General features: G+C 42.6%; 2 protein-coding genes across 2 annotated transcripts in view; one reads left to right on the top strand and one right to left on the bottom strand.

The window, feature by feature from the left end:
* The window catches only part of ORC1 (origin recognition complex subunit 1), a 36,570-nt gene extending 29,027 nt beyond the window's left edge, over window positions 1-7,543 (bottom strand). Inside the window, exons 1-3 of the mRNA XM_007062169.4 lie at window positions 7,386-7,543; window positions 3,741-3,834; window positions 2,171-2,298 (exon numbers count right to left, since the gene is read on the bottom strand). Of these exons, the coding sequence (XP_007062231.2) occupies window positions 2,171-2,298; window positions 3,741-3,829 (217 nt within the window). The 5' untranslated portion in view covers window positions 3,830-3,834; window positions 7,386-7,543. The remainder of the gene's footprint in view (window positions 1-2,170; window positions 2,299-3,740; window positions 3,835-7,385) is intronic.
* A 78-nt stretch (window positions 7,544-7,621) lies between these two features.
* Window positions 7,622-12,563, top strand: PRPF38A (pre-mRNA processing factor 38A). The gene is made up of 10 exons (XM_037906691.2): window positions 7,622-7,871; window positions 8,331-8,490; window positions 9,328-9,449; window positions 9,970-10,055; window positions 10,215-10,325; window positions 10,885-10,997; window positions 11,161-11,187; window positions 11,266-11,363; window positions 11,747-11,795; window positions 12,140-12,563. Exons 1-10 carry the CDS (start codon window positions 7,742-7,744, stop codon window positions 12,180-12,182), a joined length of 939 nt encoding a protein of 312 aa, XP_037762619.1. The 5' UTR covers window positions 7,622-7,741; the 3' UTR covers window positions 12,183-12,563.
* The last annotated feature ends 493 nt before the right edge of the window (window positions 12,564-13,056 follow it).

Below are 13,056 nucleotides of genomic sequence, written 5' to 3'. Positions count from 1 at the left end.
ACCGGCTGTTGCCTTATGGTGTAACTAGATTACCTGGTATGCACAGGAAATTGAATGTTAACTTCAAAGTGGTGGGTCAGTGTGTCCTCAACAAGGAAGAATCCTCAGTCACATGCTGTGCTCAAAACACTTGACAGCCTGACAGCCAGCTATAAAAGTGAAACCTCCGGCCTGGTCCTGCATCTCTAGTCTGCTGAATTTTAAACAGGGAAAGTTTAAGCCATGGGATTGAGATCTTCCAAGTAGTTATTTGGAATACCCTGGAAAATGCATGGAAAGACTCTAGCAGACTTTACATTTAAACTGCATTTGTATTCTAATCTTTTGGGATGATTCCAGAGATTTTTGCAAGCCAGCAGATTCATCCATCACTGCCACAAATCTGATATAAGGACCTTGCAGGCATTTGTAATGTATATAATCTTTTAACTATTCAATAACTCTTCTTTTCTTTTATTAATAAATCTTAAGTTAGTTTACTAAGGATTGGCTGACAGCATGATGTTTGGGTAAGATCTGAGATACATACTGACCTAGGGATAAGTGTCTGATCCTTTGGGATTAGTAGAACCTCACATATGGCGAATTGGGTTTTCAGGAACCTCTCACTATATTAGACCTGTTTGCCTAGATGGGAGCCAAGGGCTGTAATGCCTAAAGGGGACTGTGTTTGCCTTCTTGTTAACCTGTATGTTGCTGCAGGAGCTCTTTTGATACTGGTTTGGTGAGACTAATTATAGAATAAACCTCCAATTTTGGGGGATTGTCTGCCCTGTTTCTTGCAGTCTGCCCTGAGTGTGACATTCTCAGTGTGGCCTATCCCAGGCATCCGGTCTCAAAGACCTATGCTACCTCCACTCTTCTGGCTGGCCACCAAGGCGTAGGAGTCCAACATACAACATCTATATCCTCATTGTCTAAATGACCACAAACGCATATATTTCATGGGTTACGAACTGTATACTTAATCCTGAGAAATGTTATTTGTCATTGAAATATTATATGTAACAAGATGTCCCATCCTGAGTTATATTGGAATGGTCATAAATATAGAGGGAAGGCTAACCACCTTTAAATCCCTCCTGGCCAGAAGAAAAACCCTTTCACCTGTTAAGGGTTAAGAAGCTAAAGATAACCTCGCTGGCACCTGACCAAAATGACCAATGAGGAGACAAGATACTTTCAAAGCTGGAGGGGGGGGAAAAACAAAGGGTTCTCTCTGTCTGTGTGTTGCTTTTGCCGGGACCAGAGCAGGAATGCAGGCCAGAACTTCTGTAAAGAGTTAATAAGCAACCTAGTTAGATATGCGTTAGATTCTGTTTTGTTTAAATGGCTGATAAAATAAGTTGTGCTGAATGGAATGTATATTCCTGTTTTTGTGTCTTTTTGTAACTTAAGGTTTTGCCTAGAGGGATTCTCTATGTTTTGAATCTGATTACCCTGTAAGGTATTTACCATCCTGATTTTACAGAGGTGATTCTTTTACTTTTTCTTCAATTAAAATTCTTCTTTTAAGAACCTGATTGCTTTTTCCTTATTCTTAAGATCCAAGGGTTTGGGTCTGTGTTCACCTATGCAAATTGGTGAGGATTTTTATCAAGTCTTCCCCGGAAAGGGGGTGTAGGGCTTGGGGGGGATTTTGGGGGGGAAAGACATTTCCAAGTGGGCCCTTTCCCGGTTATATTTGTTAGATGCTTGGTGGTGGCAGCAATAAAGTCCAGGGACAAAAGGTAAAATAGTTTGTACCTTGGGGAAGTTTTAACCTAAGCTGGTAAAAATAAGCTTAGGGGGTTTTTCATGCAGGTCCCCACATCTGTACCCTAGAGTTCAGAGTGGGGAAGGAACCTTGACAGGAATGTTTTATTGTATCTATGCTAGAGTGAGGGGAGAGAGATCAGCTACTACTTAACCACCAATAATTTGGGAAAGCTGTCAATTAATTAAAATGATGATGTTTTTGTTTTAAAATGACTTAGGTCCTGAGTTGCGTTCTGGCACTGACTTACAATGTAGCTTTGGGCAAGTCATTTAGCTTCTCTCTGCCTCAATATCCCTCATGTAATACCTATTTGACAGTGGCGAAGAAGTTTAGTTAGCGTTTGTAAAGTGGCTTACGATCCCCAGATAGAAGGCACAATGGAACTATTATAATGAAAATACTTGCTCTTACCATCTTCATATAGTTTCAGGAGTTTTGCCACAAAAGGTTGATCCGCATTCTCCCCTTCTACTAAAACAAATTCTCCAAGTAGTATACACATTTCTGTTAGACTTCTTTCTGATTTAATCAAGACCCCCCTAGAAAATGGAGGTACATATAGGTTAACAAATTCATTTCATATTCTTTACAGATCAGAGACTATCAGGTTAAGTCAGTCAGTCAGATTTGGGTCTTGTTCTCGCCCTCTTGCCAGATCTCCTTGCAAAGTCCATGCATATGTCTCCTCCTCAAATGCTTCAATTCTTTTCACCCACAACAGCAACTAATGTAGGTAGGTCAGAATCTATGAGTAACCGGACAGCTAGCTAGCTTTCATGCAAGCCATGGAGTTACATCAGTGATACTACCAAGGAATTATCAGAAACAAGCCCCCGCCCCATCCCATCCCATCCTCCCCCACCTTTTTTTTTTTTTTTTTTAAAAAAGAGTCACAGACTTACATTTTTATAACCCCTTTTATCCCAAAGAATACAAAGTGCTTTACAAACTCAAGCCCACATCACAAGAGTCACTTACCTCCACCAGTGAAATGCAGAAAATACAACAGCACAGAGCATATATATAAACTGTTTAGGTTGGAGTGTTGAATACCTTATCCAGTTGCCCAGATGTCTAATTTACAATGCAAGAGCTTTGTGGCCAGAGTCTTGTTGATGTACAATATCATACATGGCAATAGCACTGAGCCTTATTTGAGATGACGGTTTTCATAAGATATTGCTTATGCTTATTCCAACCCTGTTACATATACCTGACACAAGTGCTAGTAATACAGGTAGTTGTTACTGCAGCACTTTTGTCCATGATTACTCCCTAAAAAAATGAAAAGGAGTACTTGTGGCACCTTAGAGACTAACCAGTTTATCTGAGCATGAGCTTTCGTGAGCTACAGCTCACTTCATCGGATGCATAGCATATCGTGGAAACTGCAGAAGACATTATATACACACAGAGACCATGAAACAAAACTTCCTCCCACCCCACTCTCCTGCTGGTAACAGCTTATCTAAAGTGATCATCAAGTAGAGCCATTTCCAGCACAAATCCCAGCCCATCCCTCTTTGAAACCTCTCTTTATAATGCGCATGATAATCAAGGTGGGTCATTTCCAGCACTAATCCAGGTTTTCTCACCCCCCCACACACACACCCCCCTCCAAAAACCACACACACAAACTCACTCTCCTGCTGGCAATAACTTATCTTACAATGTGCACAGCAATAATCCAAGTTTAACCAGAACGTCTTGGGGGGGGGTTTGTAGGAAAAAAACAAGGGGAGATAGGCTACCTTGCATAATGACTTAGCCACTCCCAGTCTCTATTCAAGCCCAAATTAATAGTATCCAATTTGCAAATGAATTCCAATTCAGCAGTTTCTCGCTGGAGTCTGGTTTTGAAGTTTTTTTGCTTTAAGATAGCGACCCTCATGTCTGTGATTGCGTGACCAGAGAGATTGAAGTGAAAAATGGCATGTTTCTTTAGGAGTCTCTGTCTCAGCCTAAAATAAATATTATTTACCTATATTGAAAGGTCTTCAATTGCTGGTCTGAGCTCTTTGCTCTTCCAACCCATGAGTAGATGCGCTTGCACTGCTGTCTTGTATTCATGATTTCTGCGGAGAGATTTTAAAACGTATCAAATTAATTTTGCTGGTGAATGCAAGTAGTGTTGTCTAATGCCAAAGCAACAAACTGGAGTCAGTATTACTGGATTCTTAATTCCTAGCTCTGCCACTGATTCACTGAGTTATCTTGGGCAAGTCACTGGACGTCTCTATGCCCAAGCTTCTCCAGCTGTCAACTGAAATTATTACACATTTCAGAGGTGTTAAGAGAATTAGAAAAAAATATTTAAACTGGGTGGCTAAAGTTAAGCACCTAGATAAAGAAGTCTGATTTTAAAAAGTGCTGAGCTTCCAGTGATTTCCATGGGACAGAGTGCTTAGCACCTTTGAAAAAAATCAAGCCTCTTATTAAGGTGCCTAACATTAGGCCCTAAGTTTGAACATTTTGTCCTTAACATTTTATAAAGCACTCTGAGCATTCCAGTGAAAGGCATTCTGAAAATGCCAAATATTTATTTTTACAGACCAGTATTTTATGTAGTGGGGCTCAATACCCATGTGGTAAAATTGTAGAACCACGTGATAACTGCACCTGAGAATGCCCAACTTGCACTCTCTCCACTAACACATCTCCACCAGGACCACTTCTAACATTCAAAACCTCTGAGTCACTCAAACAAATCCTAATGTGTGATTTCTCCCCTCTGATTATACTGGTTCAAGGTTCAGAACCAGTAATAGTTATTTCTGTACCCAACACTAGCACATGAAGGTGGGAAAAACTCTCCTTTCCCCCCAACCAGCAATGTCCTACTGAGAAAACTCAGCCTCTCTGGACTGGAAAGAGAGACGATGCAGAGATTTTTAATAGCAGACTGTCCTTGGACCCTGCACTGGGGCCTCTATTTTTCATATCAGCAGCTGGCTAACAGTGATCTGATAAATATGAAGCACCCTTGTAGCTGCTGGAAATGAGATATACGTGTTTGTCTTTTCACCCCTCTCCAAACTCACTGCCAGGATTGAAGGTCCTTCTTCTGTCTCTCACCAAGATCCTCCTGACTGTTGCAAGCAGGCAGTGAGATAAGGACCATCTAGTCCTCCCAAACTCCCTTTTCTATATCTTCCTCCCCCACAAATAACTCCAATGCCTGCTTCTGCTGATGGCTCAGCTTTTTCCCCAAGAGCAGTAGAAAAATCACATGATTATTATTTATGGACTTGTTGTTGGGCATAGTCCTTGACAGCAGCAAAGAGGACAAACATAAATCTAGTCAATTTCAAAAGAGTTTAAAATAGTTTAAGGTATTACAATGGCCTGAGTACCACCATGATTTATGCTTTTTACAACCACATTAGATTGTGAGCTCTTCCTGTCTGGGATCTATCTCCCTATATCTGTATAGCATCTAGGACAATGGGCCCATTTGAAATGTTTTTCTTTCTGTTACTGTGTCAAAGACCCACACAAACACAAGAGGAAACTGAAATTCATACAAAAAGAGCTGCCAGGCCAGAAGGGACCATCTGATCATCTCATGGCCACTAAACCCCACACATTTACCCATGTATTGAATCCAATAACCAGGATTAAACTACAGTATTATAACCCTCAGGAGACTGAACTATTGTGTGCCACATGCAAAAAACAGAAGAGACTGATGTGTACCAGTGCCCAAGACTCCTGCAATGGCAAAGAATTGATATGCTGAGATATACCCAGAGCCCTGAAAAGAATTTTTTCTGTAGTCTGTTAAAAACAACACTTAAGATTACTGTAACAATAGAAGATAAAACATTTTCAGACTCATCCCTTCAAACTCTGCAGAAATTGATGGTGTGGGTCCACCAACCACCAGAAATTGATATATTTAAAGTCTTCTGTTCAAAAAAGGCTGGTTTTGGTCCAGATCCCACAATTTGCTGCACTCATGCAGACTAAAGTACCAGTAAAATCTTTTCAAACACAAGAAGATTTTTAAAGTAGTTTTTTTCTGAAATACACTATTCACAGAACCCTGACAGTATGGTGCACTTAAAGGTTTTATTTACACCCAAGGTCTGTGACCCATAACCATCATCCCCAGGTTATTTAGGGTATAGCTACAATTTAAGTGCTGCAGCTACACCACTGTAGCATAGAAACATACTACAGCAACAGAAGGGTTTTTTTTCCTGTAGTTGTAGTAAATCCACCACCTTGAAAGACAGGGGCTAGGTCAACAGAATAATTCTTCAGTCACCATACTGGAGTTTTCAGTGGGGGTTAGATCAACCTAATTACTTTGCATCGAGTGTAAAATTTTTCACAGCCCTGAACAAGGTAGCTAGGTCGACCTAAGATTTCAAGATGTCAGATTTATGCAAGACACGAAAAAGCACCAGGCAGGGCTCCAGCCTCGGTTAGACGTGAGGCTTGTCTACATGAAAATTTAGGCCTTGTGCACACTTAAAATTTATATCTCTATAGCTACGTCTCTCAGAGGCATGAAGAATTCACACCCCAGTGTTGTAGCTATGCCAACCTATCCCCCAGCGTAGCAGCTAGATCATGAAAGAACGCTTCCATCAACTAGCTACTGCCATTTGGGGAGGTGGATTACTTATAGCAATGGAAAAAACCCTTCCTTCACTGAGTGGAAACTCTATGGTGCTATAGGGCAGTACAAGGCTTAAATTCAGTTGTGTGGGACGGGGTCTTGGGGCTTTAGCCCCATGGGGGGGGGAGAAGGAGGAGTTCCGGTAAATATTTTCAAACCCACAGCAGAAGCCCAGATGCACCCCCCACTCCACCTCCTGGGCGAGGCTAAAGCCATGAGATCCCTGCCCCTGAAGCCTGGGGCCCCGAATGTGTGTGTGGGGGGGGGGGGGGGAGGAGGTGTGAGAGGCTCCAGGAAATAATCTCTGAGAATTTAAACCCTGACGCTGCGAATGAACCACTGTAGTGCCCATAGTGTAAACGTGGCCTTAGTTTGCAGCAAACTGTGGCGTAAATCTAGGCAACCATGCCCTAAGTGTCCACATGGAGATCAGTTCCTTAATGCGCTTTGATCTGCCCTGCTTTGAAACTGGAGTCGATTAAAATGCACCAGGGAACTTTTGCAGCACAGCAGCACGCTCCACATGGACACTTAGGGCACAGCAGGTTAGATCTAAACGCTTGCCTAGACAAGCCCCGAGCGAATGCTAGGCAAAATTCCAACAAGTAAGGATTTGGCCGCACTGGAAAATTAATCCGGATTAAGGGTGGCCATGAATTTAAAGCACAATAATTCTAGAGTAACGTCACGTGTAGACAAGGCCAAAGTCACAGCTGCAGTTTTCTAAGCCAAGGAACCAAGGAGGTGTCAGACTGGGGTGGGGACCTGCCTAGGCCATTGCCCCCCACTACTGAGAACCCCAGGCAGAGGCTCCCTAGGGACCCTATAGCTGAGGGAAACAAAGGGAGGGAGGAAACAGGAGCAGCGCTTCACGGGGTTTCTACCAACCGCCACCGCGGAGAGAGGTCAACAAGCCGAGCCTACTCCAGCCGCTCCCAGGGCTCTCCCCCCGAGCCTTCCTACAACGGGGGACCCCGCGCAGCATCCCCCGCTCCTCACCTGCTCAGCCCCAGGCCGGCTCGGTGGCTCGCGATCACCGACTCACAGGATAGAATTTCGCGCCAAACCCAGCTGCAAGCTCCGCCCACCCCCCGCGCGCGGGAGCGAGCGAGCGCGCCCTGCCGCCATCTTGGTTCCGGGCGCAATGAAGCCCGTAGCGGGCGGGTTGCCCGAAGCTAAGATGGCAGCCGGCGAGCGGCGACAAGAGAAACTCCTCCCCTCCCCCGCGCCGCGAGACAGACCCGGCAGTGAAGCGAGGGATCTCGGCGGAAGCGGAGCCGTTCTCCCCGGAAGCGGAAGCACGTGAGCACCTTGGTGTTCAAGTCCGTTCGTTCCTCTTTCCTCTCGGTCCGGCCATGGCGAACCGGACGGTGAAGGACGCGCACAGCATCCACGGCACCAACCCGCAGTACCTGGTGGAGAAGATCATCCGCACCCGCATCTATGAGTCCAAGTACTGGAAGGAGGAGTGTTTCGGCCTCACGGGTAGGGGGGCCGGGCCGGGCCGGGCTGGGCTGGGCTGGGCTGGGTCGGGTCGTGGGGGAGGAAGCTGGGCTGGAAGGGCCAGGTGTCGTCGGCCCCATCCGCATCCCCGAGCCCAAGCGCTGGTGGGGGCTCTTGCGCGGGGTCGGCATGTTTGGCCCCTGATGGGGGCGCAGGCGGTGACCCAGGCTGGCAGAATCCTTCCTGGCGCTTACCAGCCCAGGCACTGAGTCCTCTCACCCCCCCCCCCGGTCTGGTGAGGACCCAGAGGCCTGTTCCCCACCCCCCGCCCCGGGCAGCGTGAGTCCCCCAAATCCCCCTCCTGTGCTCTGCCCCGAGCCCCGTTAGAGCTCTAGAAAGGGTGATGATATTCGTTAAGAGCTGACAACGTGCTTAGCTCTAGTTTAAAGCCTGCAAGCTTTGGGTGGTTCAGCTGTTTCCTTTCGTAACCCCCTGCTCTAGCTGAGCTGGTGGTGGATAAAGCCATGGAACTGAGATATGTTGGTGGCGTTTATGGTGGAAACATCAAGCCTACACCATTCCTCTGCTTGACCCTGAAAATGCTGCAGATCCAGCCTGAAAAGGACATCATTGTTGAGTTTATAAAGAACGAGGATTTCAAGTAAGCAGATGTTGTTTTTCCTTTAGCTGTCATATCAGAGACACAAACTGAAAGCAAACAGGAAAAGAATGGGTAATATAAATAAAGTGGCTTGGAGTGCCAGGCTTGGCTGCAGTAGGGAGCCAGTTGATAGTTTTTCTCCCATGCATTGTTCATAGTAGAGTCCTCTGGACAAATCATGCATTTCTCCATGCCTGCTCTCCAGAAATGTGCTCCACACCATGCAAGTTTCCCTGTCACAACTACTCATCTCAGTGACACCATTTCTCCTTTCTACCATTATATGCACTTGTGTTTAAGGTGATCAGATTCACCTGTTTCCTCTAGCATAGTGATATTCAGACCTCAGTGTTTCAGGAGCCAAGTTAGTGATCACTATTACCTAAAAGAGCCACAGTAGTGTGAATTCATTGTTTCATTTACTACAGTATATATATTCATATTTAAACAGTATGACAGGAAATATTTAATTTATATATTCTCACAGTAAAATGACTGACCCAAGTATTATTATATTATCAACTGGAATTGGTTAATACTTAAATCAATGTTTTAATATCATGTGCTGCAAAGAGCCACAGGAGAGGCATTTAAGACTCAGTCTGAGTATCACTGGTGTAGCATTTCCTTCAGCTGTGAGACTGATAATGCAGTCCCTGCATGTGCAAAATCCACATAGGGGCTTGTGGGATTGGATACTAAATGAGAAAAATTGAGCAGTCTCCCATATTGTGTTTATTGTACTAAATCAGTCTTCCTCTGAGAAAGACGTAGAGTTTGATTATCTGTGCAGAATGATCAGATTTGTAAACTACTATGTGACATTTTGTGTTCCAGATATGTCAGAATGCTTGGTGCATTGTATATGAGATTGACGGGCACTGCCATTGACTGCTACAAGTACCTTGAACCACTGTACAATGACTACCGAAAAATAAAAAGTCAAAACAGAAATGGGGGTATGTATGAATTCCTTACGTAACCAGCGTTAGATACTGCAGCATAGACTGCCTTTTATCAGGAATCTAGACGTCTGCAATGCTAATTGTATACTTTATCAACATAGACTAAAGTATGTGGGGGAAGAGTATCTCTCTGGTATATTGCTTTTGTATTTATTCACTGATCACTGCTGTTCATTCACTGATCCTGGACATGCTACATTGCCTAGGCAGTATTAAATCAGCTGCCTTGATTCTGTGTACGTGTCTTCAACTTTTGTTTGTAACAATGGAATTGATTTTCAGTAGACAAGGGAAGAGAGGTATGACCGGAGCACAGAATTGGACCTCAGGAACTTTGGAATTTTAGCTCTGCCATGATCTCCTTATCTATAAAATAGTTTTAATAATTTTCCCAGCCCTTGGGACTTTGAGGATTAGTTTTATACAGCACTTTGCATGGAATGACTCACAAATGTTAAATGCGAGTAACTAGGGTAAAGGTGACTGCTCTAAATACTAATTATTTTTCTTCCAGAATTTGAGCTGATGCATGTGGATGAGTTTATTGATGAACTCCTTCACAGTGAACGTGTGTGTGATATCATTTTGCCTCGACTGCAGGTATGTAGGCTGGTAATCGATGCCTTGTTAATGATAGCACATTAGGAGCTTTCTAAATTACCAGCTTAAGGGCCTGTCAAGTGCAAAGTCAGTCTAATTTTGATGTACTGTATGTTCGTATTTGGATTATATAAGATGAAAACTTGGTGTTTCTCTTAGAAACGTTATGTTCTGGAAGAAGCGGAACAACTGGAGACTCGGGTTAGTGCTTTAGAAGAAGATATGGATGATGTAGAGTCCAGTGAGGAGGAGGAGGAGGAAGATGAGAAGGTTTGTGAATTATCCCACAGTTTCTGTTATTTTAAAGAGATATTTACTTTTGGTGCTGAAATCTCTTATGCAGTAAAGTGCTCTCAGATGATTCTAACTGATGTGGGGAGGCCTGACCTTTACCTGTAGTCCTCACATGAGTGGAGAAGAAATCTTCATGTACGATGCCAATGGAAATTTTCTTGGTCATAAAATAGCAGCAAAATACTCTATTCTTCAGGATTATTCTTTGCTGAACTCTACTAACTTGAATCTACTCTTTCCTATTTAAATGGATTCCTATAAAAAATTATCAGCTTATGATGGTCAGATTTTTTTAGTTTGTCCATTTTGATATACTTTTTTGGAGGGTAAGAGAGAAGCAAGATATGGGTTGCCTTAATTTCAATGTATTTGTATACCACACAATCATCAAAGCCAGGCAGTTTCATTTTATTTAAAATACTTCGTTTGAGTAGAAGCTACTGATCTTTGAATGGTTGCTTGGTCGTCCTGGTTCATAACTAATATGAAGGTCAGGGGATTCTTACAAAATTGTATATTTTTGCAATGCTTTCAGCTGGAGAGGGCACCTTCCCCTGATCATCGCAGAAGAGGCTACAGAGACCTAGATAAACCCCGCAGATCTCCAGCTCTGCGATACAGGAGGAGTCGAAGCAGGTCTCCAAGAAGGTGATGTATTTAAACCATCTTCTTTTGTTATAAACAGTTTCACCCAAAATAATATTTATCTGGTGATGTTTGCAAAGCATTAAAACTGTTAGTGAGTTGTGTGAATGCTTCACCAAAGTTCTGAAAAATCCATCCACTCTATTTTTTCCTTTTTAATTCACAGGCGAAGCAGATCTCCAAAGAGGAGAAGGTAGGAGAGTTATTGCTTTAAAACTGCATTATAAAAATTGTTTAAAATTCAGTTGTCTAACAGTCTTCTTCCTACTAGCCCCTCCCCACGTCGGGAGAGACATCGCAGCAAAAGCCCAAGGCGACACCGGAGCAGGTCCAGGGAGAGGCGCCACAGATCAAGATCTAAATCTCCAGGTACTCTAGTGCTTCTTATTAGTGACTTATGGCAAGCGTGTCAGCAATGTACCTGGTGGTGGAAAAATCTAGTTCCTGCTGTCAGTTAGTATATATGTTTAGCTTATTAAATGGCTCAAGTTGTATAGTTACATTTTGCAAACTGGTTTAATATGTGAGATTGCAATGTAAGTTTGTTTATTTTTCAAATAGCTCTACCACTAACTCAGTATCTATGAAGAAATTTTAAAGTTAACTGCCCACTGAGGACAAGTGTTCAGCTATTCTTTGACATTTTACATAGGTTATTGACACAGACTGCGTTAATGGAAATGGAGAATTAATCCTGTAATTGTTCTGCTCATGATTACCACACAAAAGTAATTTACCTTCTATCTCAACAGGGCATCATCGTAGCCACCGACACAGAAGCCATTCTAAGTCACCTGAAAGGTATAGGCTAGCTGTCTTATTTCTTAAAGATATCTGTTCATGTGAAAGTGTCCCTCTAAACAAATACAGGGGCTTCTTTCTTTACAATGAACCTGATTTTGAGATTTTTCACACCACTTTTGGGGGTACTGACTTCTCATATCACCTTTCTCCTATCATTGGTCTTTTAAAGCCAAGACAGCTTGTGGGGCAGCTTTCTATATTAAGCATGGAGTGATGCATCCTCAGTGCCAGTACTGGAATTATAGTAATGTTGTTTGTCCTGCATAAAACAATGTACAGTTTCCGTTGTCTCAGATTATCTTTAACACATAATGACATAAGTAATTTTGTTGCTGTTTCAGATCTAAGAAAAGCCATAAGAAGAGTCGGCGAGGGAATGAATAATGGACTAAATCCACTAGGCAGTTTAGGGACCTTGAACTATAATGTTTGTAGATAGTGACCTATTTACGTTATGGAACAGCAGGATATGTACTGGCTGCTTTGGCAGTCAGATTTTTTTAAAAATCTTCCTTCCAACCACCCGTTTATCCCCTTCTTGTACAAGAGGAGCTTTTTTTTTTTTTTAAAGGCAGGGAAACTTTTAATGTACACTATTCGTTTATCCTCCTAGTAGAAAGCATTTCTTAGTGGGAGGATGGTGGTTGTTTTTAAATGGCTTTCTTGAAAGCCAGTGTAAAATATCATAAGAGCAAGATCGAGTTGTTTAAAATACTTTGTACATTTTTTAAAATTGTTATTAAATGCTCTTGTTCCTAAACGCCACTTGCTGTTCCTATATTACTTTGTTTGCATTCATTTACACAAACACTGCCAAATGAATTGAAAGAACATTTCTATAAATATTTTTGTTATCGTATTAATCAGCTATTTGGTAAATGTCCTTCGTGAGACAAACTATCAGATGTGTAGCAATGCTACTTGTTTGTATGTTACATTTTTGGTGATAGTAGGTCTGTATGTGTTGTAAGTAAAGTATATCAGTAACCATTCAACACTGAATACACATTTAACAGGCAGGTGGAGTCAAAGTGGCTACAGCATGCAGAGCTCAGAGTTGCAACCCTCAACTCTTATTTACTAAGGAATTCTAGTTATTAAAAACCCCTCAGTGTTCTAGCCTAACAAATCGCATTGCTTTTTTTATACTTAAACCATTTTTATCGTAACACGTTAAATAAATCAAGCATACAAACAGCTAGTACACTTCCAATACTAGCTTCCAACTCAGGAAATTGGGCAAGGGTTAGCTCAAATG

This window comes from Chelonia mydas, chromosome 8 (assembly GCF_015237465.2).
Source record: "Chelonia mydas isolate rCheMyd1 chromosome 8, rCheMyd1.pri.v2, whole genome shotgun sequence".
Taxonomy (NCBI): Eukaryota; Metazoa; Chordata; order Testudines; family Cheloniidae; genus Chelonia; species Chelonia mydas.
This window is presented reverse-complemented; position numbering and strand designations above follow the sequence as displayed.